The sequence below is a fragment of the Heloderma suspectum genome, chromosome 3 (assembly GCF_057233095.1).
Source record: "Heloderma suspectum isolate Gila_16-S chromosome 3, 16-S_ref, whole genome shotgun sequence".
Classification (NCBI taxonomy): Eukaryota; Metazoa; Chordata; class Lepidosauria; order Squamata; family Helodermatidae; genus Heloderma; species Heloderma suspectum.
In genome coordinates this window covers 196,529,367-196,555,563 of record NC_139460.1, presented here as the reverse complement: position 1 = coordinate 196,555,563, position 26,197 = coordinate 196,529,367, and the positions used below count along the sequence as shown (strand labels likewise).

At 43.3% G+C, this 26,197-nt stretch overlaps 1 protein-coding gene across 3 annotated transcripts; it reads right to left on the bottom strand.

Moving 5' to 3' along the window:
• Positions 1 to 3,967: 3,967 nt before the first annotated feature.
• Positions 3,968 to 25,601, bottom strand: LOC146350593 (phospholipase A2 inhibitor alpha-like protein). 3 transcript variants are annotated; one of them, XM_084845260.1, is made up of 5 exons: positions 10,037 to 10,076; positions 9,437 to 9,619; positions 7,118 to 7,225; positions 6,339 to 6,422; positions 3,968 to 4,946 (listed from the first exon to the last, which is right to left on the bottom strand). In XM_084845260.1, exons 3-5 carry the CDS (start codon positions 7,206 to 7,208, stop codon positions 4,588 to 4,590), a joined length of 534 nt encoding a protein of 177 aa, XP_084701386.1. In that variant the 5' UTR covers positions 7,209 to 7,225; positions 9,437 to 9,619; positions 10,037 to 10,076; the 3' UTR covers positions 3,968 to 4,587. The 3 variants fall into 3 exon arrangements, with proteins under 3 accessions (XP_084701386.1, XP_084701387.1, XP_084701385.1); XM_084845261.1 differs by lacking the exons at positions 9,437 to 9,619; positions 10,037 to 10,076 and adding an exon at positions 25,533 to 25,601; XM_084845259.1 differs by lacking the exon at positions 9,437 to 9,619.
• Positions 25,602 to 26,197: the final 596 nt, after the last annotated feature.

Sequence of the window (26,197 nt, the reverse complement as noted above, 5' to 3'; positions counted from 1 at the left end):
CTCCCAGCTGCTTGCCAAACAGGGTCCAGGATGCTGGAAGTGTGTGTGGGGAGTTCGTTGGACTCCACCCCCTTTATGGACTCCCATGCCATCCCTAGTCACAGTCTTCCACACTATGGTGAGATATACTGTATTTCTATTTAAACTATAATAATTATATAGAGCTTCGACTATTGGGCAGTATATAAATAAATAAATCTGCATCTATACATATAAATTAGCATGTGCTAACTTTATGCAAATTGGTGTCCCCCTTTTTGGTGATTTGTAACTGGCCACCCTAATGAGTGCTCCAAACACCGAAAACAGGAGGTGCTTATAGTAAGTACTCCTGGAAAGGGACACAGACAAAACAAGGTCCGTAGTAGTAACCATACTCGGACTCAGTCAGGCTTTATATTTTTTAATTTTTTTAAATTTACTTATTATATTTCTGTACCACCCATCAGCTGAAGCTCTCTGGGCAGTCCACAAAGCAAAACTTAAAACCATAAAATACAATAACCTAGTAAAACATAGTATAAAACCATACTTTAAAACAGAATTTTATGCAGGCCTCCATCTACAAATAGGAACAAGCAGCGGTAGGGCAACAACTTGGTTTGCTCAGTAGAATAAAGCTTTATTTGATTACTCAGAAGAAACCAATTTCAATTAAAGGGACTCTGAGTTATTTGATTTTGAAACTATTTTGATTCTATGGTTTTGACTGAAATAGGGAGTGGAAAAAATATTCTAAGGTGAGCCTTCTAAGCAACGAACTGTCATTTTTGTTCCATTATTATTTCACATTTCAGTATTCTTAAAAAGGCACCTCTGTTGCAGCAATATACAAAGTGATTTAAACTTAAATTGCTCAAAAGGCAATTTAGATCAAGATCAAGCAACTACAGAAATGCATGATGGGCAGCCGTAGTGGGACTCTGTGGCAGGAAGGAGTTTGGTTGGAACGGGGGAGGGGGAGGGGGAAGACGACTAGCGAGGCGTCTGCAGAGGAGAGTTGGCAGGCACAGAAAGAGTTAAGCACATGCTTCCTGCTGATCCTCCTGTTCACCGCTGTACACCAACTAGCATTTGCAGCTAGACACCGGATTTAATGGTCTTACATCCCCCCACCCTGCCACCCCTTTAGATGGCCATGGATATTACTTCAGTTGTGAAGCACACAACTAACATTTCTGTTCCCCCTCCAACTGCCATTTCGTACTTTAAAACTGCTTCTACTTTCCTGAGATGTTAAGAATAAACAACAAAAAAAGGTCTTTCGAAATCTTATTTTTTCAAAGGAACACTCTGAGCACGTGTAGTTCTGCATTTTAAAGTCACTTAAATCATAGCACCATCATGCCTACAGGAATAAAATGGAGTTTGCTTCTGCTGCCCTCATCAACTACTACTGTTCATTTAGGGGCTTGAAAAAAATGGGTGTGTATGAAATATCTTCTGATCCCTTAATTCCTGAGAATTTTTCCAAGCATCTTCACTGCTGTTGTCTCCTCTCTCTGCTGCTTCTTCAGTTCCATGTCTTGGTTAGGAGGACTTGTCTCTCCCTCACAGTATGATCCTTCACATACAGGGATTGCAGCAGCTTTCCCCAGTCTGACGCCCTACAGATATGTTGGACTACAACCCCCATCATCCCCAGCTGGCTAGAGATGTTGGGAGTTCCATGTTGGTTGGGGAAGGCTGGATTATAGAGTGAACATGATGACTTGACAACACTCTTTTGCCAATCAGATTTGGCTGTATGCTGACACCATGGGGGCAAATAAATCTCATTTGGAGTGAGGGCAATGAGTCAGGACTGGTCACATGGGTGATCTCAGCCAATCAGGAATGCAGTAAAGTTACTGAGGTTAAAATGGAGAATGCTTCCTAATACACTGAACCCTTTCAGCTCCATTCATCTTTTTAGAAAGCATCTTCTTTCTAGAAGATTTTGTGTGATGATTGTATACATTGCAAATCCCTGTACAAGGAGAATACTTTTTCAACTGTGTAAATCGTTTTGTTGTTGTTAAAAGTAGTTTAAGCAGATATTGTTTACATAAATTGCATTTAGAATGTGTAGCATATTTTGGTTGGTTCTATCAGCTATTTGGCCTAAGAACAAGAGAGCATTCAAAATAAGATAGGTTTGTACTCTTTGATAATTATGATTGGATTGTCTTTAGGCTATTTGAAAGTCCCCGTTCTTGTATATGAGCCTGCCTAGGTTTTAAGGTAATTGGGAGAGACCCTTCTCTCAGTCCTACCTCTATCCTGGGCTCATGATGAGAACACAAGAAAAGAGGGCCTTCTGGGTGGTGGCTCCCTCTGGAACAATTCCCTGCCAAGGGAGGCCAGGACCATGTCTGTTATCCTTTGGCTGGCTGGTAAGACACTTCTATTCAGGCAGGCTTTGAGCTGCTAACCTGCTGAACTGGATTTTTAATCTGGCAGGTGCTATTTCTTTCATACTGATATGCTTTGATTTGTTTTTCTATTTTTATTTCTGTTCTATATCATCTGTTTTTCTAGTATATGTTTCTAACTGATGATTTTTAATGTTTAACTGTAATTTTGTCATTTTCCTGTATTTTATTGTTAGCTGTCTTGAGCACTGATTTAGTGGAAAGGCAAAATATGAATTTAATTATTAAGGAAATCAAAATATCCTTAATAAAAGTATTGTTAGCATTTGTTTTTATTATATTTTTGTTAGATTTTGCTAGGATAGGAAGGTGAGATAGAGATGTTGGTAATGAATGAATGATAGGGATGTCCATCACTGGGAATTCTGGGGGGGGGGGGTTGGCTTGACGGATTTCCACTGCATGTACACTTGTGGCTGCACGCTGTTCCCGAACTCTGAGAACTTTTTTGCACTTTTTGTTGTTGTTTGGAAGGTTCAGCAGTTTGTGCAAATTCTCGGGCAATTTGCACAAATTACAACTAAATTTCCACAGAGTATGGTTGAATTTGCACAAATTACACAAATTCGGCCATAATTTATGTAATCTGTGCAAATTTGGCCATAATTTGTACAAATTTGGCCATAATTTGTGCAAATTGCTCAGAACTTTGCACAACTTGCAGGACCTTTGCAAAAAATGTGCAACATTCCTGGAATATCCGCAAACTGGCCTGACTCACCGCAGGTCAAGTTGGGCACTGCAGTGAGATCCAAAAGGAAGTCTAGTAAAACTCATTGAACCCCATCCCTCGGATTTCTCCAACATTCCTAATGAACGAATGAATGAATGAATGAATGAATGAAAGAATGCATGGATGTATGATGGAAACTGACCCTGTTGCACTGTGCCCTGTGAATAATTACTAGCAGATGTAATCTCAATGTTATTAAGCGCATATGCTAAGGAAACCTGCATTGAATGGGAAAGGAAAGGGAATGTGAAGTACTCGTTCCTCTCTACTCAGCACTGGATATGCCTCATCTGGAGTACTGTGTCCAGTTCTGGGCGCCACACTTTAAGAAGGACACAGACAAACTGGAGACGATTCAGATGAGGGCAATGAAGATGATCAGGGGACTGGAAACAAGGCCCTATGAGGAGAGACTGAAAGAACTGGGCATGTTTAGCCTTGTGAAGAGAAGACTGAGGGGAGATAGCATAGCGTTCTTCAAGTTCTTGAAAGGCTGTTACAGAGAGGAAGGCCAGGATCTCTTCTCGATCATCCCAGAGTGCAGGACATGGAATAATGGGCTCAAGTTACAGGAAGCCAGATTCCGGCTGAACATCAGGAGAAACGTCCTGACTGTTAGAGCAATACGACAATGGAACCAATCACCTAAGGAGGTGGTGGGCTCTCCCACACTGGAGGTATTCAAGATGAAGCTGGACAGCCACTTGTCAGGGATGCTCTGACTTGGATTCCTGCATTGAGCAGGGGGTTGGACTCAATGGTCTACGATTCTATGTTTATACCACCTGATATTCTATGATATTCATAGATAAGGAAGAACACTGATTTCTTTATCTTTACTTGTATCCTACCCTTCCCAGAGAGCTTGGGATGGGGCAAAACAACATAGAGGACAGCACATAAACCAAATTTCCAAATGACACAAACCTCAAGTCTTTCCCCAACCAATCTCCAAATATTAATATATCTGTCGACTCCTCCGCTTGCACCTCTTTAATCTCAGGTACAATAAACCAACCCAACCATAATAATGGACATGTGATAATTGCCATTCTGTTGTTACTTAAAAATATATGATGGCATTATATCTGTGCATTAAGGTGTCTTTGGTAGGATGTCTGGCTCTTTTTAAAGCAAGTGAGAACCCCAGCATTTCAAGAGGGAGCATTTTTCCTCTACCCCGGCTTGTTACATGATTGACCAAAATATATCTAACGTACCAGAGAAGTGCAGATTATATATTTATTTATCTATCACATTTATATCCCATCCTTTCTCCAAGAAGGGAAGCATACATGGGTATCATCCAATTTTATCCTCACAACAACCCTGTGCGGTAGGTAGGCCGAGAGTCATCTAGTGAGCTTTACAACTGAGTGAGGGTTTGAACCTAGGTCCTCCTACTCCAAGACCAACACTCTCTCCATTACACTACACTGGTTATGACAATAACCAGGGCGAACGGACAAAGGAAAATTCACAAACGGTCAAGAGCTCCTCTTCACAGGATGCGGAATGCCACTTGCCATCTTTATCAGTTTTCGCACAGTTCTTAGTGCCATCAGCATTGTTTGGTTCTCCGACTGCCCAGTTTGCATAACTCGCAGAATTGCCGACAAGAAGATAGGCTGATTTGTTCTGCCTCTTTAAGAGGCTCTGCAGGGCCGTATTCTCACCCTCTTTCTCTGGAGAAGGGATATCACCACCAGCTTGGTTACAGATGGCATTTAGTGTTTCAAACTTCCCTTCATGTTCATTGGTGGTGTATAATTTTCTACTGCCAGTTGCAAAACTCCGAGCTAGAAGTACAATGCACAAAGGTTTGATTATTTTAAATTCTCTATTATTAGAATCGCCCTGAAAACATTTCCTTATTAATGCAGTGCTCACGATACATGGTGTCTTAGCCTTATAGAGCAACATAAGCCATAGTCTGTTTGTTGCCTCTAGAAGCTTCTAATGTGAATTTAGAGGAGGAGGAAGACAACAGAGAGGCCAGGGTAACAGTTAATGTGAACAGATGCAGACAGAAGTACTTAGGTCAGCCTTCCCCAACCTGGTGCCCTCCAGATGTGTGGGACTACAACTCCCATGCTGGCTGGGGAATGCTGGGAGTTGTAGTCTTCCAGCTTAAAGGAAAAGCAGTGGTAGGGCCCTGATCTGGAACATGCTTCCAATCCAGATTGGGACTATATGCCAGGTTCCTGCTCAAAAACACCTTCCTCCCTGGCTGCTGTTTGCCTCCAAAGGTGCTGTTTATGGCGGATAGTACATTTGGGGGCAAGTAGCAAGCAAATGGGCGTGCAGGCATTTTTGAGCAGGAAACCTGCATGGGGCCCCAATGTAGATCAGGAGCACATTCTGGATTGGAGCCCCATGGCTGCTTTTCCTCCAAAATAAAAAGTGAACAGGTTAAGCATGCTTTTAAAAAAGAAGACTAAATATCGTTGCATGTTGTTTGGCTTTTTGAGAGTAGGGACAGTGGTTCTCAAACTGTTACAGTCTTCCCCAACCTGGTGCCCTGCAGATGTGTTGGACTACAACTCCCAGAACCCCTCAGCCAGCTTTATGAAAAGCATAGGGAGGTTAACAGTTAAAATGGGAGTGCAGTTTATATTGGTGGCTTTCAAACACTGCTCCCATTGTTCTTGGAAACTTAACAGGGGGTCCTCAAAGAGGAAATCACTAATGGTAGACAAGGTTCTCAGAAACGGAACCTGTTCAATGCCCAGCATTAGCAGGTTTTCTCAGCAACATGTAGATGCAGGAAAGTTTTTGGGTGCATTCTAGGCCATATTCTCAGGTCATGCAGACCTAACCAATGCTCCACACAAACTGGATGCGTACCCTAAACCCTTCCCCAGAATCGTCTGCAAGACACAGAATGCATCCATGTCAGATGCTCTGGGGTTCCTTCTGTAGACCAGCAGGAAAGTGTTTTCCAAAAGGACAACATTTGAAAACCAGTGGCCCTAAAACAGGAATTATATGTTGTTTGCCATTATTGCAATACCTGTGGAAATAATAAATAGTTAAAACACACACACACTCATGATGAGAGAGCAAAAACAAAATAAGTAGCTAGTAGTAGCCACTTAAGGTGAATCTTCATGAAAGATTGTAAGTGAATCTGAAGCTAGGATTCTAGACATGATTTAGAAAAATAAATATCAGATATCCAGCTGTCTTACCATTGTGGACTGACATAAAAGCATTTTTCAGTTCGTCCAGCTTTGTTCCTTGATCATGGATTGCTTTCTTCAGGTCCTCCAGTGCTGAAAGGGAAAGAACATTTTTACTGGGTCATGTATGGCATGCTGAAAGCAAGTGCTCATTCAGATTTCTTTAGTTCTCCTGCATAAATACCGGAGTGTATAATACTTCCGGGGCTTGTTTTTTTTCCAAAGGATTTCTATGCATCTAAAGCAGCCTTCCCAAACTTGCTGCCCTTCAGATGTTTTGGATGATAACTCCCACCATTCCTTACAATTAGCCATGCCGGCTAGGGCTGATGGGAATTGAAGTCTAAAACATCTGGAGGGCACTGAGTTGGGAAAGGCTGATCTAAAGGATCCCCTAAGCAGAATCAGAGCATTAGTCCAGCTGGCCCAGTATTATCAGCACCAACCCAGGCCTAGTTCTTGCCAACAGAAGACGAGTTAATAAGCCTGCTTCTGGATAGTACCACTTCAGACTGTAGGAGGCAGTTCACATCCTTGAATGTTCCTCCAAAGAGGAAAATCTCTTGCACATAGAAAACTAGAAGGCTAGGCAGCAGCACTGATACCTCAGTTTCTAAGTGCTGTGAATTTTTTGTTTTGTTTTAGTATAGCAGAGTTTCAGCCATCTCCATCTCCACTGCCCAGGACCCCTTTTTGATTGAAGATGCCAAGAAGTGAATCTTCTGTATGCAAAATATGTGCGGTCCCACTGTGCTATGACCCCTCTCCATGGTCATATAGGGACATACCTCTGTCCACATCTGGTTGAGTAACAGGGTTTGCAGATGAGCTGGCTAGAGAGGTTGCCAGAATAAAGCTGAGTGCTAGAAACTGATGCATCTTTCAGACTGTCTGACCTATAAAAACACACACAAAGATAGTTAATCTACCCATATTATGCAAGTATCCCTGATTCTCTAAGCTGGACCACAGCACTCTTGAAAAGTTATTGCCATGTATGATAGGAGATGCAGTCAAAAACATCTGGAGAGCACCAGGTTGGGGAAGGCTGCCAGATGTTCCCAATATGTCCTGGAGTGCAAACGTTTTTAGCCTTCCAACATTTTAGGTACAATCCCACCAGAGTTAAGCACTTTTCATTCCCCATTTAACTCCCCTCAGAATCAGTGGGATTTACCAAAGCTTTACCTTAGTTTGACTGTACCCTGTGTGATCCAAAGGTTTGTCCTTGTTTCTAATATGCTAATATCCTAATTTTCTGAAAGTTGCTGAGTTTTGTAAAACACGTTTTATCTGTTTTTAATTATTTTATTGCAGCAGGTTTCCCCCTTATTTTGTATACTGTGCTGTTTTGAAAAGCATGGGATGATGATGATATGTTGTTGATTATGATGATACTGATTAATAATAATAGTAATAATAATATTGATGGGATGCACACCTAGTCAGAGTATGTCACATTTGCATCCAGCCTTTTTGTCCTGAACATGGGGGATTGTCCCATTTTATCTTCAGAACAACCCGGTGATATACATTAGCCTGAGAGTCAGTGACTGAGTTGAAGATCAACCAGTCACTTCATGGCTGAGTAGGGATTTGAACCCAGCCCTCCCAAGTCTATTCGCTACAGCGCATTGCCTTCTATTCACCAACCTTGCTGCTGTATGACATACCCCGATGCACTGTATTTGACAATATTTCATGGTTGGCATGCATGATTGCTCAATATTCTATTCAATAGCATTAAATAGATAACACGCAGTGGCTGTATCTGACAGCAGGGCTGGCGTCAGGGGTAGGCATGATTGGGAACTGGCTGAGGGCCCACAGCCCAGCAGGGGCCCACCACAAGCACCCCCTGGACTTGCTCCTCCTCTTCAACATTGTAACCTGCTTGTTCACCAGCCTCTCATTCTGGCCCAGGCAATGGTAGTGATGGGATGGAGGAGCAGTAGATGCCACGGCCTGCTGGCTCATTGGCTCTTTGCTTGTCAAGCAAGCAAGTAGCAGCAGTGATGAGAAAGAGGATGAGGAGCAGTAGCGGCTGGTGACAATGGCACTGAGAAGGTGGACTTGCTGAAGGAGGGGGCCCGTTGAGGGGGTCTTGCTCAAGAACCCTCAGAAATGTGAAGCCAGCACTGTCAGACAGCATTCAATAGTACCTATACAATGTCAAGTAATATTTGACAGCTGACAGCTTATGAAGTGATATCTTTGGATACTGTCAAAAACAGAACAATCAAGAGATTCCAGTACAACTAAAGCTGCAATCCTGTGCATACTTGGTGGGCATAGGATTGAACACAGCGGGACATGCTCGCAAGCAATGTGCAAAGGAATGCTCTGCAAAGCGCACCACGTTTCTAATTCAAAGTGTACGTGGTGAAACTGGAAAATTCATCAAATCTTAATTATTTGTGAACGTTTGTGTTACCTCTACAACAGGGCAAAAACAGTGGCCCAGTGCAGACATAGGCTTGGATCTAGGACTTAGTCACACACAGAGTACACCTTCCAAGGGGGAAAATCTCTTACACGTAGAAAACTACAAGGCTAGGCTGCAGCTCTGATGTTTCCGTTTCTATGTTTTGTGAATTTTTTGTTTTAGTATAGCACTGAAATTAATAGGACTTAAATTAGTCATGGCTAAATTAAGTCTCATTGATTTGAATACATCTACTCTAAGCATGGCTAAATCTGGATCCCATTGATAGTATTTAACCAAGATTAGTAGTAATAATGGTTGTTTGCCTTAATCCTGGTTTAAACCGCATGTACAGTGAAACCACAGCCAAGCCAAGCCAAGCCAGTGAAACCTTAGCCTGCCAAATTGAGTGCTTCCCCCAGAGGCTGTGTATGAGAAGACCTCAGGAAGACCAGCCATCACTAGGGACGGGCAAACACGTGATGCTGGCCATCACCCAGATTCTGCGAACATCCATCTGAAGCTCATCTCTCCTCATTTCCCATGTTCATTTGAGCCCTTTTTTCATTTTGTGCATGTTTTGAATGGGGAAAATGCACTTTAAAAAAAAGGTGCAGCAAAAAGGTGCACTCCCCCCCCCCCCCGGTAAAGTGTGCAAATGTGCATTTTAAATAATACTCACTTTTTAAAATGCACACTCTTTTAAAATGTGCATTTTCCCAAGCAGAAACACACACTCAAGAATTTCTGGACATTTTCAGAGAACGCTGTCTTCTGCTCACATTCAGGGTGGCAAACAGACATGTTCACATGACTTGTGAACATAAATGAAATTCTCATACATCCCTGCTGGTCACCTTGAAAGCTGGAGAGAAGGAGAAACATCTGTAACCATGATTTGCTTGGAGTGTATATAGCACTTATGCAAACCAGGTTTTGCAAACTGTCGTCAACCCATAGTTTCACATCCTGGTTTGCATACGTAGCACTTACCCAGACCAAGGTGTGCAAACCTACTTCAAACCATTGTTTCAGATCTTATTTGCAGTCTGCGTAGTATCAGTCTAACTAAAAATAGTAAGAAGTGGTGTTTCCACAATGTACAAATAAAGGAGAATGCCAAAGAACTACTTGAACTGCTACAGTAATCATACATTCCATCCCACTCATAACATGGAGAGATTCCATTGAGAAAGGCAATTCTAGCTAGGATGCCTTTTAGAAACAGCAAGAAATAACAGAGATAAGAAGATACAGTAAGATCGCTATTCCACCCACTTACTCTGAGATTTTTGATGTTCTAGATGCGGCTCTCGGAGACTAACTTTTCCAGCCCTCAGTTGTCATTTTATACATAAATAGTAGATTGAGCAACATGAGCGGTGTTGCTCAAATTGATTGCTCAAAGAAACCCCCTCTCCCTTGCAGTAAGTGACAGTTTGTTTGTTTAAGAACAGTTTGGCCTTTCAGAATACATAGCCATGGTTTGTTTAGAAATGCTGGTAATTCTTCAAAAGGGACAAACCCAAAAGCATGAGGAAAGAAACGTGGTAGAACGTACCTGAGGATTTCTCAACACAATGAAATGCAGTGCGGTGGGATTTTTTTTATTGCTATACAAAGAGATCCCTTTCATGGATAAGCTGAATAAATCCAGAATTTCACAATCTTTGCAGCAAATGAAGGCCATCAGGTTACATGGGAAGGAGGTGCTCTGAAAACATGCCTATTTTATGAGGGTTGCCGAGCAATCCTTGCCTTCAGCATGGTGCTTTGCCTATTCTGGAGGGGTTCAGGCTCTCCTAGGAAAAAGCAGGTTTACAGCTTCGGAGAACTCCTGGACACAGCCTCCTCTCCGGATGCTGGGGTGACATCTGTGGCTAAGACTGCCTTTGGCCAGCTTTGGCTGGCAGCACACCAGTTGTGCTCTGTCCTACCAAAAGTTTACCAGGCCTCTGTCATTCATGTGTGGGTAACTTGGTGTTCAGGCAATCGCAATCTAGCTATGTCGAATCACCTTTGGAATCAGTTTGGAAACTGTCTCGGGTCTACAACACAGCAACCCAGTTGTTAACCAGGACAGACTGAAGGAAACATATTTTAGCTGGCTTAAAATAGCTCCACTGCTTGCTATTTAACTTCCAGATGCAATTCAAGATCCTAGTTCTTATCTAAACAGCCAGGGACCAACATACCTCAAGGGCCATCTTCTCACCTATGAGCTTCCCTCCTTGCATGTTAGATCACCTTCTGAGACCCCTTTCTAAGAGCCTTAGCCATCCAAGGTTAAGCTGGTAACTAAAAAAAAAGCAGTGCATTCTCAGTGTTGGTTTCCTGGTTTTCTGGAACTTTCTCCCTAGTCCATTCAGGCTTGTTCACTGCAGGCTTTAGGCTAGTGACAATGATTTTTTAAGAAGTCTTTTGTTAACCTGAGTGCTTATTATTTCACTGTTTTGTTTTTTGTTTTTAGTATTGGTTTTATCATTTTATGGCTTTAAACTGTCAGTGTTTTTTTTAAAAACTGTATGTTGCTGTTGTCGTCATCTAGAGATGTAAAGACTTGCCCACCCCCCCTGCCACCTTTTCCCTCAAATTTTCCCCCAAATCCCTGGGAAAATAAGGGAAACTTTTCCCCTACACTTTCCCATGCCCCCATCCTCCCATTTGTTTTTTCTGATTTTTCCCAGGTCTTCACATCTCCATCTCAGTCAGTTTGAGAACCCAGTGTAGGTCAAAAGGAAGAAAATATAATTACTAAAATAATCTCATCATATGTAGCTACATGCTTTCCAAGATATTACAGATTAAAATACAGACACTCTTGTGTGCTCTAATACCAAGTATTAGAGGCATATTCTGCCTGAGGCATATTCCCTCCACCATACATTCCTGTAGTTCCTTCTCATGGTGTCCATCTTATTCATTTACCTGTCCCCCTGACTTCTGACACTCAGTGTGCTGGTAAACTAACTACAATGGTTTTTCTTTTAAAAACAACAACAATAAGCCCCTAAATAGAAATCAAAACAGAATGTTTAATCTCACAATTGATCTGATTTCTTACACAATAACAGCAAGTCGAACGCACTCAAAACTTTTATGGTCTGGGTTATGGGGGGGATGGAAGACAATCAGTGCACCAGCCACCCTTTTTGTACATTTGTGAGTTTCTGTCATGGGAAGAAGGGGTTAAATGGTAGCCCAGTCTGTAGAATTGAATCCTTTCAGCTGCCCTGGCTTTGGGGCTCAGATGGGGTGGGGGGTGTCCCAGCCTCTCTGGAGAGAAGCTCAAGTTGACAGCCAACCCAGCAAGCAGGAAAGGAGACCACCGCAACAGTAGTCCTGCATGGCAGGGCCAGGATCTCAGTCCCCCATCTGATGCTTGATTCTGCGGACCAGGCTCTTGTGAGACCCCAGGTGTGAGGTCAGCCCTAGGCCAGTTCCTATCAGAATCGAGATTTTGCCTGACCACCCTCAACATCCTTGACATCTAGGGAGAGTCGGAGCATACAGATCTAAGTGCGTACAAAGCCAATAGAAGAGACTGCCTCCAGGCTTAACAATCTGCAAACTCTGAAGGGATTGGAGGGACAAATTCGCAACAGAGCCACATTGTCAGAATTTTCATTTTAAAAAGATTGTCTTTTAAATACTGCTATCACATACTGATGGTATGTGATAGCAGCCACTGCTAAGTCAGCCCCTTTGCCCTATTAAGACTGTTGACTGGGGCTGGCTACAGGGAGCATACCACTCCCCTGCTAAAACAGCTTCACTTGCTCCTAGTCTGTTTCCGGGCACAATTCGAAGTGCTGGTCATGTCCTATAAAGCCCTATATGGCTCGTGTCCAGGTTATCTGAAAGACCGTATTCTCCCCTATGAGCCTACTTGTGCCCTGAGATCTTCAGGGGAGGCCCTTCTTGCAGTCCCACCACCATCACAGGTACATCTGTTGGGAACGTGGGACAGGGCCTTCTCAGTGGCTGCCCCAAGGCTTTGGAACTCCCTTCCCAGGGAGGCGAGAGTGGCACCCTCCTTGATATGCTTCCTCAGGCATGTAAAAACCTTTTTGTTTTAGCAGGCCTCTGGGGATAGATAGTCTGGACCTGTGAGAATATGATGGATGGATACTATGGTTATACTTCTTGTTGTCTTTTAACATTTTTATATTTTACACAATTTTAATATTATTGATGATTTAATTATATTTTAACTTTTAACTTTTGTATACTTCTCTTTATAGGTTTTAACTATACAAGTTTTAATGTTGTAAAGCTGTCTTGAGTCCCATTATTGGGACAAGGGCAGGATATAATAATAATAATAATAATAATAATAATAATAATAATAAGACCATCAGCTTCCAATTTTTGAAGGCGGTTCAATAATTTGTGTGAAGTGTGGTGGGGTACTATGGATTGCATTGAGGGCCCACTGAAAGGCCCAATAAGGTCCCTGAGAATTGTGATTGCCAGCCCTATCATCCTTGGACCATTTCTAGAGCTCCTTGGCCACATTAACATGTAGTTCTTGGCCATATGTGGACAGCCAGTTCAGCAGCGGTGGACAACATGCAGCCATCTAGATATTTTGGCCTAGAGCTATAGCCAATATAGCCCTTGATCACTCACCTATAGCCAATGGTGAGTGATCATGGGGGTTGTAGGCCAAAACATCCGGAGGGCCACACTTTGTGCACCCCTGCAACACAGGGTGGATGGATACATGGTTGCACAATAAAAATGATCTAAAACATTAGTTGTCTTCAGCAGACAGTAACCTAGAGACTTAAATTATCACAGGGGATGTTTTCACTTTTAAAGCCATAACTATGTAGTCCATAGTCATTTGTTAATTATAAAGTCTAATCTGATTGATTCTTTATTATAGAGCTTGAATTCAGTTGGAGAAGAGACATTATATAACCTGGAGTACTTAAGCCAATTTATTTTAGCAAAAAGCTAAATAGCCTGAAACAGGAAACTTATTCACTAAGGATTAATGATTTTCATTTTCTGGGAACCTACACTGAAATGACCTTCTAAAATCTGGAGTTACAAGAGACATTCTCAAAACCAACGCCTATAGAATGTCATACCTTGCTTAATACTGATCTTAGCTTTTTCTGTTATAACCTTTGGATGTAAACATTTGCAGCAATACCAGTGGACCTTTCAGAAACAGAGTTGGCAGCGCCTCATAAACCGTTGGAGATGTGGCAGACTTCCAGGGATATATTTCTGCTGTTCACTGGTGGTTGGAGCATTTATGGTGAAATCTAGCATGAGCAAGCAGCACTGGGAACAGTTTCGCAAAATCATGTGCTTTATAGGAATTACATGTCACTTCAAAAATAACATTAAAATATCACCTCACACAAGTACAAAACAAGGAAGCACCTGGTTTTATGCTTTCAGATTGTTTTTATGGTATTATTGATGTATGTTGTAAGCTGGTTCAATAGCTCAATAGGGCTGGCTTAAGAATATGTGCACATAAGACATACGTTCACACTCAGCATTCTGTGGAAAGGTCAATGAGAAAGAAATTTTGAAATCTGTACACATTATGCCAGTCAAGAACAATGGCATAATTTCTCTCATTTTGTATCATGTAATTAGCAATGACTACTATTTTGCATACTTTATTCTGCTTTCTGCTTGTTGTGGAAAGGGGACAAGGGACGTCATTGGAGCCTTGTGCCTCTGACCTGAGCACTGGAAATGTTATTCAGAAACTCCTCTGGTTTTCTCAGGCATTCCTGTCAGAAGGAACTCTAAAACCAGTTTGCCCACATGAAGCTTGGAAGACGGTGAGTGTTGAGATCCAGTGGATGCTGGTGGCTCCAACTTTGGTGGGGCTGTAAAGCCATTCTGGGTTTCAGTCAGGACCAGCCAGAACTCTAAAGGAGCCATTCAAGGTGCTGGACCTATTTTGGGGATAGGGTTCAGCACCGTGGATAGCTCTTTTAGAGTTCTGGCTGGTTCTGACTGAAACCCAGAATGGCTTCACAGCCCCACCAAAGTTGGAGCCAGCAGCCTCCACTGCTGGGAGCACTGAATGTGGCATTTTGAGCTTGGCTTTTGCCTTAACAGAGTTGCTAAGAGATGGCTGACAAAGGGAGCTTATTTGGATCACAGAGGACCCATCCATCGCTGGTAGCAAATCGTAAATTCTCTTTCACTTACATCATCTGCCTGCCAACAAGCACAATTATTTAAACGTTACTGAATACTTAATTAACTGGTTAAAAGTAGATGATTAATCCATCAAAAATTCTATAATCAGTGGACAGCCCTATGTGCTTTACACAACATAGACACAATATCGCAATCAACAGCTCCTCAACTGTTGTAATAGCAAATACTCACATTCTCTTATTTTGTATGTCCTGTAAAATCATAATACACTCTTAAAGAAAGAAATGTGTTAGCGTTAGAGCCACGTGCATCTGAGTCTTGGGGCTTAACTTTGATTTGATTTGTCTACCCCTCCCCATTGGGATTGGTCCCCTGCCCTTTCCTGATCTTATACAACAGGGGTGGGCAGCACATGGGCCACATGAGGCCTCCACAACCCTCCGGGGCTGCCTCCTGCTCTCTCTCTCTCTCTCTCTCTCTCTCTCTCCCCCTCCCCCTCTCTCTCTCTCCCTCCCTCTCTCTCTCTCTCTCTCTATATATATATATATATATATATATATATGGAATGTCTGCTTGTGTGTATGGGAGAAAAGGGAGAGAAATCTTTTCTTTCGGAAAATTAGAGCTTCTCACAAAGGTCCAAAGGTGTGCTGTTTAAAAACAGCAACAGAGGTATAGAAGGTATCTCATGCCTTTCCCCTCTTTCTTCTGGGTGGTGGGGGAAGAGGGGAAGGGTGGAGACATAGATTCAAGTTGCACTCCATATATACACACTTCCCTGGAAATTTGTTCGGGTGGGAGATTCAGGACAGATAAAAGGAAGGGCTTCTTCACCCAGCACATAATGAAACTATGGAATTCACTACTAAAAGATGCAGTGATGGCCACCAATTTGGATGGTTTTAAAAGGGCCATTATGCCTCTAATATTGTGTAGATCAAGCTTTCCCAGCCTGAATGTGCACATATTTAAATATGCACATTTTTAATTAGCTCATTTTTTCAGGAAAAAAACCCTCAGCAAAATGGCGGGCACGCGCATATGGGACCCAGGGTGGGTGCAGGTGGCTTGCTGAGCTCATGGGAGCTCGAGCATGGGTCCACGGGTGTGTGCGCTCACGAGGGGGTGGTGCGTGAATGGATGCCCGCCAATACCGGTTGGGGGTGGGTTTGCACACGAAAGAAGGGAAGCGAAAAGCAAGGGAGAAAGGGGAAGATATACGCAACTGAATGCAGAGTTCCAGAGAATAGCAAGGAGAGACAAGAAGGCCTTCTTAAATGAACAATGCAAAGAAATCGAGGACAACAACAGAATGGGAAAGACTAGAGATCTCTTCAAGAAAATTGGAGATCTCAAGGGAACGTTTTGTGCAAAGACGGGCATGATAAAGGACAAAGAAGGCAGGGACCTAATAGAAGCAGATGAGATTAAGAAGAGGTGGCAAGAATACACAGAAAAACTATACAGGAAAGATTTGAATGTCCCTGATAGCCATGATAGTGCGGCCACTGAACTTGAGCTGAACATCCTCGAGAGTGAAGTCAAGTGGGCCTTAGGAAGCATTAGTAACAACAAAGCTAGCGGAGATGACAGTATTCCAGCTGAGCTATTTAAAATCCTAAAAGATGATGCTGTTAAAGTGCTGCATTCAATATGCCAACAAATCTGGAACACTCAACAGTGGCCACAAGACTGGAAAAGGTCAGTTTACATTCCAATTCCAAAGAAGGGCAATGCCAAAGAGTGTTCAAACTACCGCACAATTGCGCTCATTTCACATGACAGCAAGGTGATGCTCAAAATCCTACAAGCTAGGCTTCAGCAGTATGTGAACCGAGAACTACCGGAAGTACAAGCTGGGTTTAGAAGAGGCAGAGGAAGTAGAGATCAAATCGCCAACATTCGCTGCATCATGGAGAAAGCAAGAGAATTCCAGAAAAACGTCTATTTCTGCTTCATTGACTACGCTAAAGCCTTTGATTGTGTGGATCACAACAAACTCTGGCAAATTCTTAAAGTGATGGGAGTACCAGACCACCTTACCTGTCTCCTGAGAAACCTGTACGAGGGTCAAGAAGCAACAGTAAGAACCAGACATGGAACAACCGATTGGTTCAAAATTGGGAAAGGAGTACGACAAGGCTGCATATTGTCACCCTGCTTATTTAACTTATATGCAGAGTACATCATGAGAAAAGCCGGGTTGGATGAATCAGAGGTCGGAATTAAGATTGCTGGGAGAATTATCAACAACCTCCGATATGCAGACGATACCACCCTAATGGCAGAAAATGAAGAGGATCGAAAGAGCCTCTTGTTGAGGGTTAAAGAGAAGAGTGCAAAAGCTGGTTTGAAACTCAACATTAAAAAACGAAGATCATGGCATCTGGCCCCATCACTTCCAGGCATATAGAAGGGGAAGAAATGGAAGCAGTGACAGATTTTATTTTCTTGAGCTCCAAGATCACCGTAGACAGTGACTGTAGCCATGAAATTAAAAGACGCTTGCTCCTTGGGAGGAAAGCTATGGCAAACCTAGACAGCATAGTAAGAAGCAGAGACATCACCTTGCCGACAAAGGTCTGTCTAATCAAAGCTATGGTTTTCCCAGTAGTAATGTATGGCTGTGAGAGCTGGACTATAAGGAAGGCTGAGCGCCGAAGAATTGATGCTTTTGAACTGTGGTGCTGGAGAAGACTCTTACGAGTCCCCTGGACTGCAAGGAGGTCAAATCAGTCCATCCTAAAGGAAATCAACCCTGACTGCTTATTGGAAGGACAGATACTGAAGCTGAAGCTCCAATATTTTGGCCACCTAATGCGAAGAGAAAACTCTCTGGAAAAGACCCTGATGCTGGGAAAGACTGAAGGCAAAAGGAGAAGGGGACGGCAGGGGATAAGATGGCTAGATAGCATCACTGATGCAATGAATATGAACTTGAGCACGCTCTGGGAGAAAGTGCAGGACAGGAAGGCCTGGCGTGCTATGGTCCATGGGGTCACGAAGAGTCGGACACGACTGAACGACTGAACAACAACAACAACAACAACAGGCAACACAAGTTAGCTATCTCAAAGAGCCTGTGGATGATGCTTGCAGCTGGAAGGGGTGGAGAGACAGATTCGTTGCCTTTTCCAGCCACAGATAACCAATGGATTCCCTCATAGATGAGATATATCTTTGATCTTCAAGCCTTAATGCTGTTGCAATGAGAAGATATCCCCCCCCCCCAAATTGTGCAACCTTTTGAGAGCCCCAAATATCTTCTTCAGGCAAGATGTTACAAAAGACGGGGTGTGTGTGTGTGTGTGTGTTTATCGCGAATTGACTAGATGGTGAAGTCACATTGTCTGGAAGTCCAGACTAGTTAGTCCCGGTGTAGTATGGGAGAAGTTATCTGTAGATCAGCAGGTTACGTGATAGTTACAGGAAGGTTCCTCTGCCTCTGATTGTGCTGGGAAGAAAGGCGGTGGGTGGGTGGGGAATATTGTAACTTCCATTTCATGGAATATAAAGTCCAGCTGTTCTCAAGAGTGTTTTCCAACATGGTTGAAGCAAATTGCTGATGGATCACAGAGAGAAATTAGGCAGTCTTTACATTAACAAAGCAGGAAGCTATTTTTAGATGCTGCTTAAAGTAATTAAGAAAGACTGAAGCCAATTTGGGTAGCTTTACCTAGTGGTTGGAGGGCGAGCCAAACAAAAACCAACCCCACATTTCTCACATGAAAAACGTCCTGAGTTAAAAAAATAGCATGAACTCCTGTGGGGGATCACTTTCTCGGTCCAAAAACAGCGGTTCCAAAAATGCAGCTGAGGGCCAAAACCCACCTTATTTTACATCTGTGTCTAGCAGCTACATCTTTAGTTCCTTTTTACTGTAGCCTAGGTGCAGGGGACCGGATCCAGATCTTAAAAACCTCCCTGCCTCTCACATTAGGGTCCTGATCCGAATCAGGCTCCTGCATCTACTCTGCTAGCCTGAGATTTAAAGTGATGTCGGTGGGGAACAATAGTTTGATTATGACTGAGACATGCCAATCTCCTACTTGGAGGTACAAAAGGGGGGGAGAGGGGAGGAAGAAGCATGCAAGCCCAAGGGTGCCTTGAGCGCCTTTAGGAAAGAAGAAAGGATATTTGAACATCTGCATGGTTGTCTGGGTACAAGGATTAGGAATCATGGAATCATAGGGTTGGAAGGGGCCTACAAGACCACTGAGTCCAACCCCCTGCTCAGTGCAGGAAGCCTGATTCCCAGGCGGTCTCCCATCCAAGTACTAACCAGGGCTGACCCTGCTTAGCTGCGGAGATCAGAAGAGATCAGGCACACCCAGCCCTTTGCTGCTATACGATCTGGCTTTCAGTGATGGAGCCCTGTTCCCAACCCCAACACTTAGTATTTAATATGTTGTACTCCACATTTTGGTTCATAAAGTGCTCAGAGCGGCAAATCCAAAAGCAAATATGATGGGGAGATATTTGCTTTTCAAAAACCAAGGAAACTCAGTGATTAAAAAACCCTGCTGGTTTAAAAGACCATAGTTAAGCCTATCTCATGTTGTCTCGAACTCCCCAAAGCCAGAAAATGGGAAGTTAAGGCTGATGCCTTAACTGACGTGCCCCGTGATCAGTGATGATGTGATGCAATGTCACTATTTGTGCTTTCTTACAACTTACCCTCCAGACACCCACACTTTTCCTTGGTCTTTCAGGCCCTAATCCAGATGGGGAGGATGGAGTGCCCGAGACCAGCAAAGATGCCCCACGTTGTCCTGGTCTTGTATTGCCTCAGGCGCTCCATTTGCACTCATATACTACTTGCGGGTTTGTGTATATGAAAATATACACACAAAAATGGTGTACTTTAAAAAATGTGCACAAACACACTTTAGTCAATGGATGAAAAGGTAAAGGTGTCCCCAACCAGTCATGTCCCACTCTAGGGTGCGGTGCTCATCCCCGTTTCTAAGCTGAAGAGCCAGCGCTGTCCGAAGACGCTTCCGTGGTCATGTGGCCGGCATGACTGAACACCGAGGTGCACGGAACGCTGTTACCTTTCCCGCCGAGGCGGTACCTATTTATCTACTTGCAATTTCTTGCTTTCGAACTGCTAGGTTGGCAGAAGCTGGGACTGAAGACGGGAGCTCACTCCGTCACGCGGCACTCGGGTCTCGAACTGCTGTCCTGCCGACCTTCTGGTCTGCAGTTCAGCGTCTTAACCACTAAGCCACCGCGGCCCCTTTATTATGCATTATAATTTTAATTAATGCATTATAATTTTATAAAGTCAATGGATACATGCATACAAAATACATACACTGAAAACTGTGCATGGAAAACTGCGCATTTTGAAAAATACGAACCAAAATATGTATGAATTTCTGTGCAGAAAAAAAAATCCAATGCGGAACTGGGATGGAATGAACCTAGCAGTGAAAATGAAGAACCTGAATGAAATTGAGCTTGGCAGATTCACCTATCTCTACTCATCCCAACAACTCTCTTCTTCCCCAGATCAGCCATGTTTGTCTCAAGTAGGGATGCTGGAGAAATCAGCAGACCACCCCACCCCCTTACCTGTGCATCCTTGGATTTCACATGAGGTGGCTCTCAGTCTTTCTAAAAGGTGTGATAGGCTAATGTTGGCTGCCATTAACCTATTGCGGGAAAATTATGGCCATTATTGGTGAATATTACACTATTTGTGGCTGTAAAGCACTTAGGTGGCTGTAAAGCTACCTAAACTGAGGCAAAAACAGCCACAGCTTAGGTAGAAGTAAGTGCTTTATGGCCACAAATGGCGTAAAATAACCGTTTATGGCTGTAATTTTCTCACGATAGTCTAATAGCAGCCGTCATTAGCCTACTGCCCCATTTAGAAGGATGGAGAGCATCCCCATGAACTCCAGCAGACATGCCAGGGCTCCTGGGAAATCCATCCGGTCCCAAGTGGCCCAGATTTGCCTACAGCGGACCCCTCCCCCAAGAACAGATGTCGGGCAGGTTTGTCCACCCCTAATCTGGGGTCACGAAGAGTCAGACATGACTGAACGACTGAAGAACAACAAATCTCATGGGGAAAAACTTCTCTAACAGCCAGGAGCTCATTGCACCAAATACACACCAACAACCTCTGCCTAGCAAGCAGATGGTCCCAAATGTGACACAGTGTGCAAAACACTGGATAGTCTCCATACTGCTGGCTTTCCAGTTTTGTCTGTAAACTTCTTCTTTATTTTAAAGTTATGTCCTGCATTATAATTTTATAAAGTGAGGAGAAGTTTCTTTTTTAAGCTTACTGTAGTGGGGGAAAGGTAGATTTGATACTGGGGGTAATTATCTGAAATAATTGGTTCTAAAATTTTATTTGGATTTTAATTTTGATTTCATTATTGAAATTAAAGAACCTGGACACTGAGCAGAGGTCTGAATAGCTTGGTCTGAATATGCAGAAGGATATACATAGGTGAGACAGGTATAAAAATATAACTCCATATTACTGCGATGATAGTTTCTCCATTACATTTTTTTCATACAGATAGAAAAAATAAAGAAAATAACGCTATTTTCTACATTTTTCTATTGGTTATCTGAACTTTTTAAAAAAATGGCTTACTCTCAACAAAGATTTCTTCAGTGTTTTCATGCCATTAAAAAGAAGAAGCCTAACGGTCAGATTTTGCAAGATACGGAACAAAACAATGGCTGTGTGTCCTCAACAATTCAGCACAGGTTGCGAAACACTGGGGCTGTGGGCTTCTCTACACAAGGCTTTTTATCACACACTCATAATTAGGGATGCTGGAGAAATCCGTTGCAGACTCCAGTGAGGCCGGATTCCCAAGAATCCGACCTCTGGAATCAGGGCTGGCCTTAGGGGTGGCGAGCTGGGTGGTCACCCAGGGCACTGGACTGAGGGGGGCACCAAGGTGAGTTCAGTGGCTGTGTTTTTTGACCGTACTGTCCGCAATGAGCTAGGGTGGCAAAAAGCAAGTGTCTGTAACCTTTCTTTCAAGGTTCTACTGGTTGTTTGGGTACTAACTACAAAAATGATCTTCCTTCAATTAGCTTGAAAGAAAGTATGTTTAATGATCAACAACCTCCGATATGCAGACGATACCACCCTAATGGCAGAAAGTGAAGAGGATCTAAAGAGCCTCTTGTTGAGGGTTAAAGAGAAGAGTGCAAAAGCTGGTTTGAAACTCAACATTAAAAAAAACGAAGATCATGGCATCTGGCCCCATCACTTCCAGGCATATAGAAGGGGAAGAAATGGAAGCAGTGACAGATTTTATTTTCTTGAGCTCCAAGATCACCGTAGACAGTGACTGTAGCCATGAAATTAAAAGACGCTTGCTCCTTGGGAGGAAAGCTATGGCAAACCTAGACAGCATAGTAAGAAGCAGAGACATCACCTTGCCGACAAAGGTCCGTCTAATCAAAGCTATGGTTTTCCCAGTAGTAATGTATGGCTGTGAGAGCTGGACTATAAGGAAGGCTGAGCGCCGAAGAATTGATGCTTTTGAACTGTGGTGCTGGAGAAGACTCTTACGAGTCCCCTGGACTGCAAGGAGGTCAGATCAGTCCATCCTAAAGGAAATCAACCCTGACTGCTCATTGGAAGGACAGATACTGAAGCTGAAGCTCCAATATTTTGGCCACCTAATGCGAAGAGAAAACTCTCTGGAAAAGACCCTGATGCTGGGAAAGACTGAAGGCAAAAGGAGAAGGGGACGGCAGAGGATGAGATGGCTAGATAGCATCACTGATGCAATGAATATGGACTTGAGCACGCTCCGGGAGAGAGCGCAGGACAGGAAGGCCTGGCGTGCTATGGTCCATGGGGTCACGAAGAGTCGGACACGACTGAATGACTGAACAAACAAAAAATGTTTAAAGATCTTCAATTAACTTGAAAATAGGTTTCTTTTTCAATTTCCACTTCGATGTCATTTGCGCTAGGTGAAAATCAGTGGAACACAGCTTTACTCTGAGGCAACTTTACCAAGCACTTAGCACTTCAAATACTGTAAACACTATAAGTACTATATGAATAATAATAAAACAAAGCCATAAGCTGTAAGAGGTCCGCTGAATATCTTTTTTACTTATAACTTTTCTTTATTCCTTTTAAAGTTAAAATAATGGATATTCTAAAATAAAGAATGCTTACCAAAAGATCGAAGCTGCTACAAAACTAAAGAAGATTATAAGGAAAACCTGTGATAGTTCTTCTGCTGTGTTGCATAGCGCATTGCCACTGCTCAGAATGTGGCTTTTTGAACTTTGGCTCATGCAAATTGTAGCACAGTGGCTGAGAGATCAAGGTTTTGGGCAATGTTGTTCTCGATGGACATCATACCTGCACCAGGCCCCATAAATCCTCTGGATGGCCCTGCAAAACTGACTAGCATGGGGGTGGGGCGGCACCGAAGGCCTCCTTGCCCAGGGCGCTCTTTATCCTAAGGTTGGCCCTGTCCAGAATCTGCAGCACACCAGCACCCCCTTACGTGGTGCATCTGCCATAGTTCACAGGAGGGCTCTCCGGCTGTCTAAAAGGCACAGTAGGCTAATGGTGGCTGCTATTAGCCTAGTGGGAAAACTACAGCTGTAAATTGTGTCGTTTACAGCATTTGTGGCCTTAAAGCACTCCCCTCTACGTAAACTGCGGTGTCAATGGTTGCGATTTACAAAGAAGGAAGTGTTTTACATAGAAGGACATGTTTAAGGCAAATGCTGTAAAGTATGCAATTTATGGCCATAATTTTCCCGCAATAGGGGAATCGCACCTTTTAGACAGCCAGAGAGCTGCCCACAAACTATGGTGGATGTGCCAGGGCTCTGGGGAAATCTGGGGGGCCCTAAGCAGCCCAGATTTCCCCTTGGTGGACCCCCTGGACCAGACATCAGGGGGTTAGCCCATACTTACTCATGATTGGTCACTCACTGAAGTTTGCTGGTCCTCGATATTGTCAACCTCCAGGGCGACTCCCATACTTTATGACCTTTATCCCAGCTTTTCTTAAGATTGGGGAAAGTGCAGCATTTTCTCTATAAGTGCGACAAAGTGCTTTAACAGCTGTGTGAACTTCCGTAGTTGTGCTTCCACAGTGCCATCTAGTGGCTGTATAATGAAACATATTGAATTTGCAGAGAAAGACACACATCCCCTCTGAAAAACAGCCCGTGTAAAGGAGCCAATCTTAATCCTGCAAAAAATCCAGAAGAAGAAGCCCCAGTAAAGCTACAGGATGAAACCCTGGTGTAGAGAAGCCCTGTGTGTGAGTACGGTCTGTTCTTGCCTGACTGACGTGTCCTTGCCAGTCTGTCAAAGAGGTTTCTATGAAAGGTCGGATAAACAGAAACATCAGACAAACATGGCCAGAACATACTTCTCAATTATTATGTGATGCTGCTGCTGGTGGAATAGGGAACCTGATGCATGGGATCACACTCATGGACTGAGCTTTCTTTGCAGAAGCTGCAACACATTTATGCTGTGCATGATGGACTGGAACTGACACACTGAGAAAGCCTGTTATTGAACCGCTACACACCCAGTGCAAGACTGCGGCTTACAACACTTGCTGTTAGAGACCCGTGCTTTGAGGTTTCAACACCGGTGAGCAGTTTCAACACCACTGTGCACAGGAGGACTGCAGAAGGCACCCTTCCTCAGCTTGCCCCATGATTTGATGGCCTAAATGGCCCCTTCCAACTCTCTGGTTCTATTATTCTAATCTGGTGCTCTCCAGATGTGTTGGACTGCAACTCCCATAATTTCCAGCCAGTGTGGCCAATGGTCACGCTGGCTAGGAATTATGGGAGCTGCAGTCCAGCACATCTGGAGGGCCCTGTAAATTCGGTCCCATTGGGTCCGAAGCACCCCAGTGGGTAACCAGGCTAATCCCAACAGGTAAACATCACCACAGAACATCACTACAGACAAGACTGTAACTTGAAACCTTATTTATGGCTTTATTGCTGAAAATTCAGGAGAAATATAAAGCAAAGAAAATAGCATGGTGGTTATATGAGCATTAGAGATTCTCCCTCCAATTACAGGGAAAGAGAATGCAACAAAAACAGAAGATAAACCAAAAGAATTGCAATTGCCAAAGCTGGTACTATGAACTTGGCCAATAAGATAATGGCTTGAGCTTCTAATATTGTTATGACTCCTCTTTCCAACTTACTCCTGTTTACTACTTGCAGTTCAAAGCTAAACGAAAACAATTCAACCTATTCAAGGTGTTAACCCTCCCGTGGCCTCCTCCTGCTTCTTACTTGAATACAAAACTTATGCTGAAGCATTACTAAGTTCCTTTAGGCATAGGAAGAGTAGAGGAAGGAGTTGAAGTGAACAGAAAAACTCAAGACTTGGGAATAATTCCAGTTGTCACCTCTGAACATGGGATTCCAAATCCCCTCCTCAGATATAACCTCCATGTTTCAAGCTTAGGAAACACTCTAAGCCTCAAACTCAGAAATCATTCTAAGTCCCAAACTCAGATATAGCTATAAGCCCCAAACCCAGAAATAACTCTAAGTGCCACTCTCAGAAATCATTTTAAGTCCCAAACTCAGAAATCAATCTAAGTCCCAAAGTCTAAGAGTCTAAAAAGGTCCATAGTTACCTAAGTCCGTGGGTCTGGTGGCACGGCAGAAAGAGGGAAGTGGAGCAGCAGCAGGAACAAAAGAACACCACCCCAAAGCTCCCATTCCCTGGGCTTTTATACCCCTGCTCTGGTCAAAGGTAGAGTCTAACGGACAATGAGACAATCAGCCTCCAATAGAAAATGGGATGCACGTGGTTAGATCATTTGTTCACCAATCAGAAACCAGGTGTCTCATCTATCTCCCATGATTTCATGTGTCTGGGGAATGTGTCTGGCACCATTACAGACGGGTTACTTTGAAATGTCCCAACATATGACCCAAAGTCTACCATCTGGGCATGCTATCTTGATTGACACCTTTCTCTTCTTTGAACTCCCAGTCATCTTTGGCCATTTTTGGTCATATCCTCCCAAACTCCTCCTCCTAGTTGTTGCTTGTGCTCACGGCTACACTTCCCCGCCCAACTAGCATCGAGTAGGGACATTCTCTTATCAGCAGGTGTACACCATGAAAAGTCAAAACAGTACTTTGAGCATGTTCATTTCTGCTGTTCATCTCATTTAGACACTCTGCCAGCATGCCGTGGCCTTGGGCAAGCTCTGTGAAGCCACTTGTAAAGACAGCTGCATTTTTTTTCCTTCTTCAAAGACAGTCCTGAAAAATCTCAGTTAGAGTCTCAGTT

Coding starts and splice junctions, on each gene's coding strand:
- LOC146350593 (XM_084845261.1), bottom strand. CDS start 7,208: ATGCATCAGTTTCTAGCACTCAGCTTTATTCTGGCAACCTCTCTAGCC. Junction 6,423..7,117: donor TCAACCAGATGTGGACAGAG/GTATGTCCCTAT, acceptor TTTCCCTTTCAG/CACTGGAGGACCTGAAGAAA. Junction 4,947..6,338: donor TTTTATGTCAGTCCACAATG/GTAAGACAGCTG, acceptor TTGTACTTCTAG/CTCGGAGTTTTGCAACTGGC.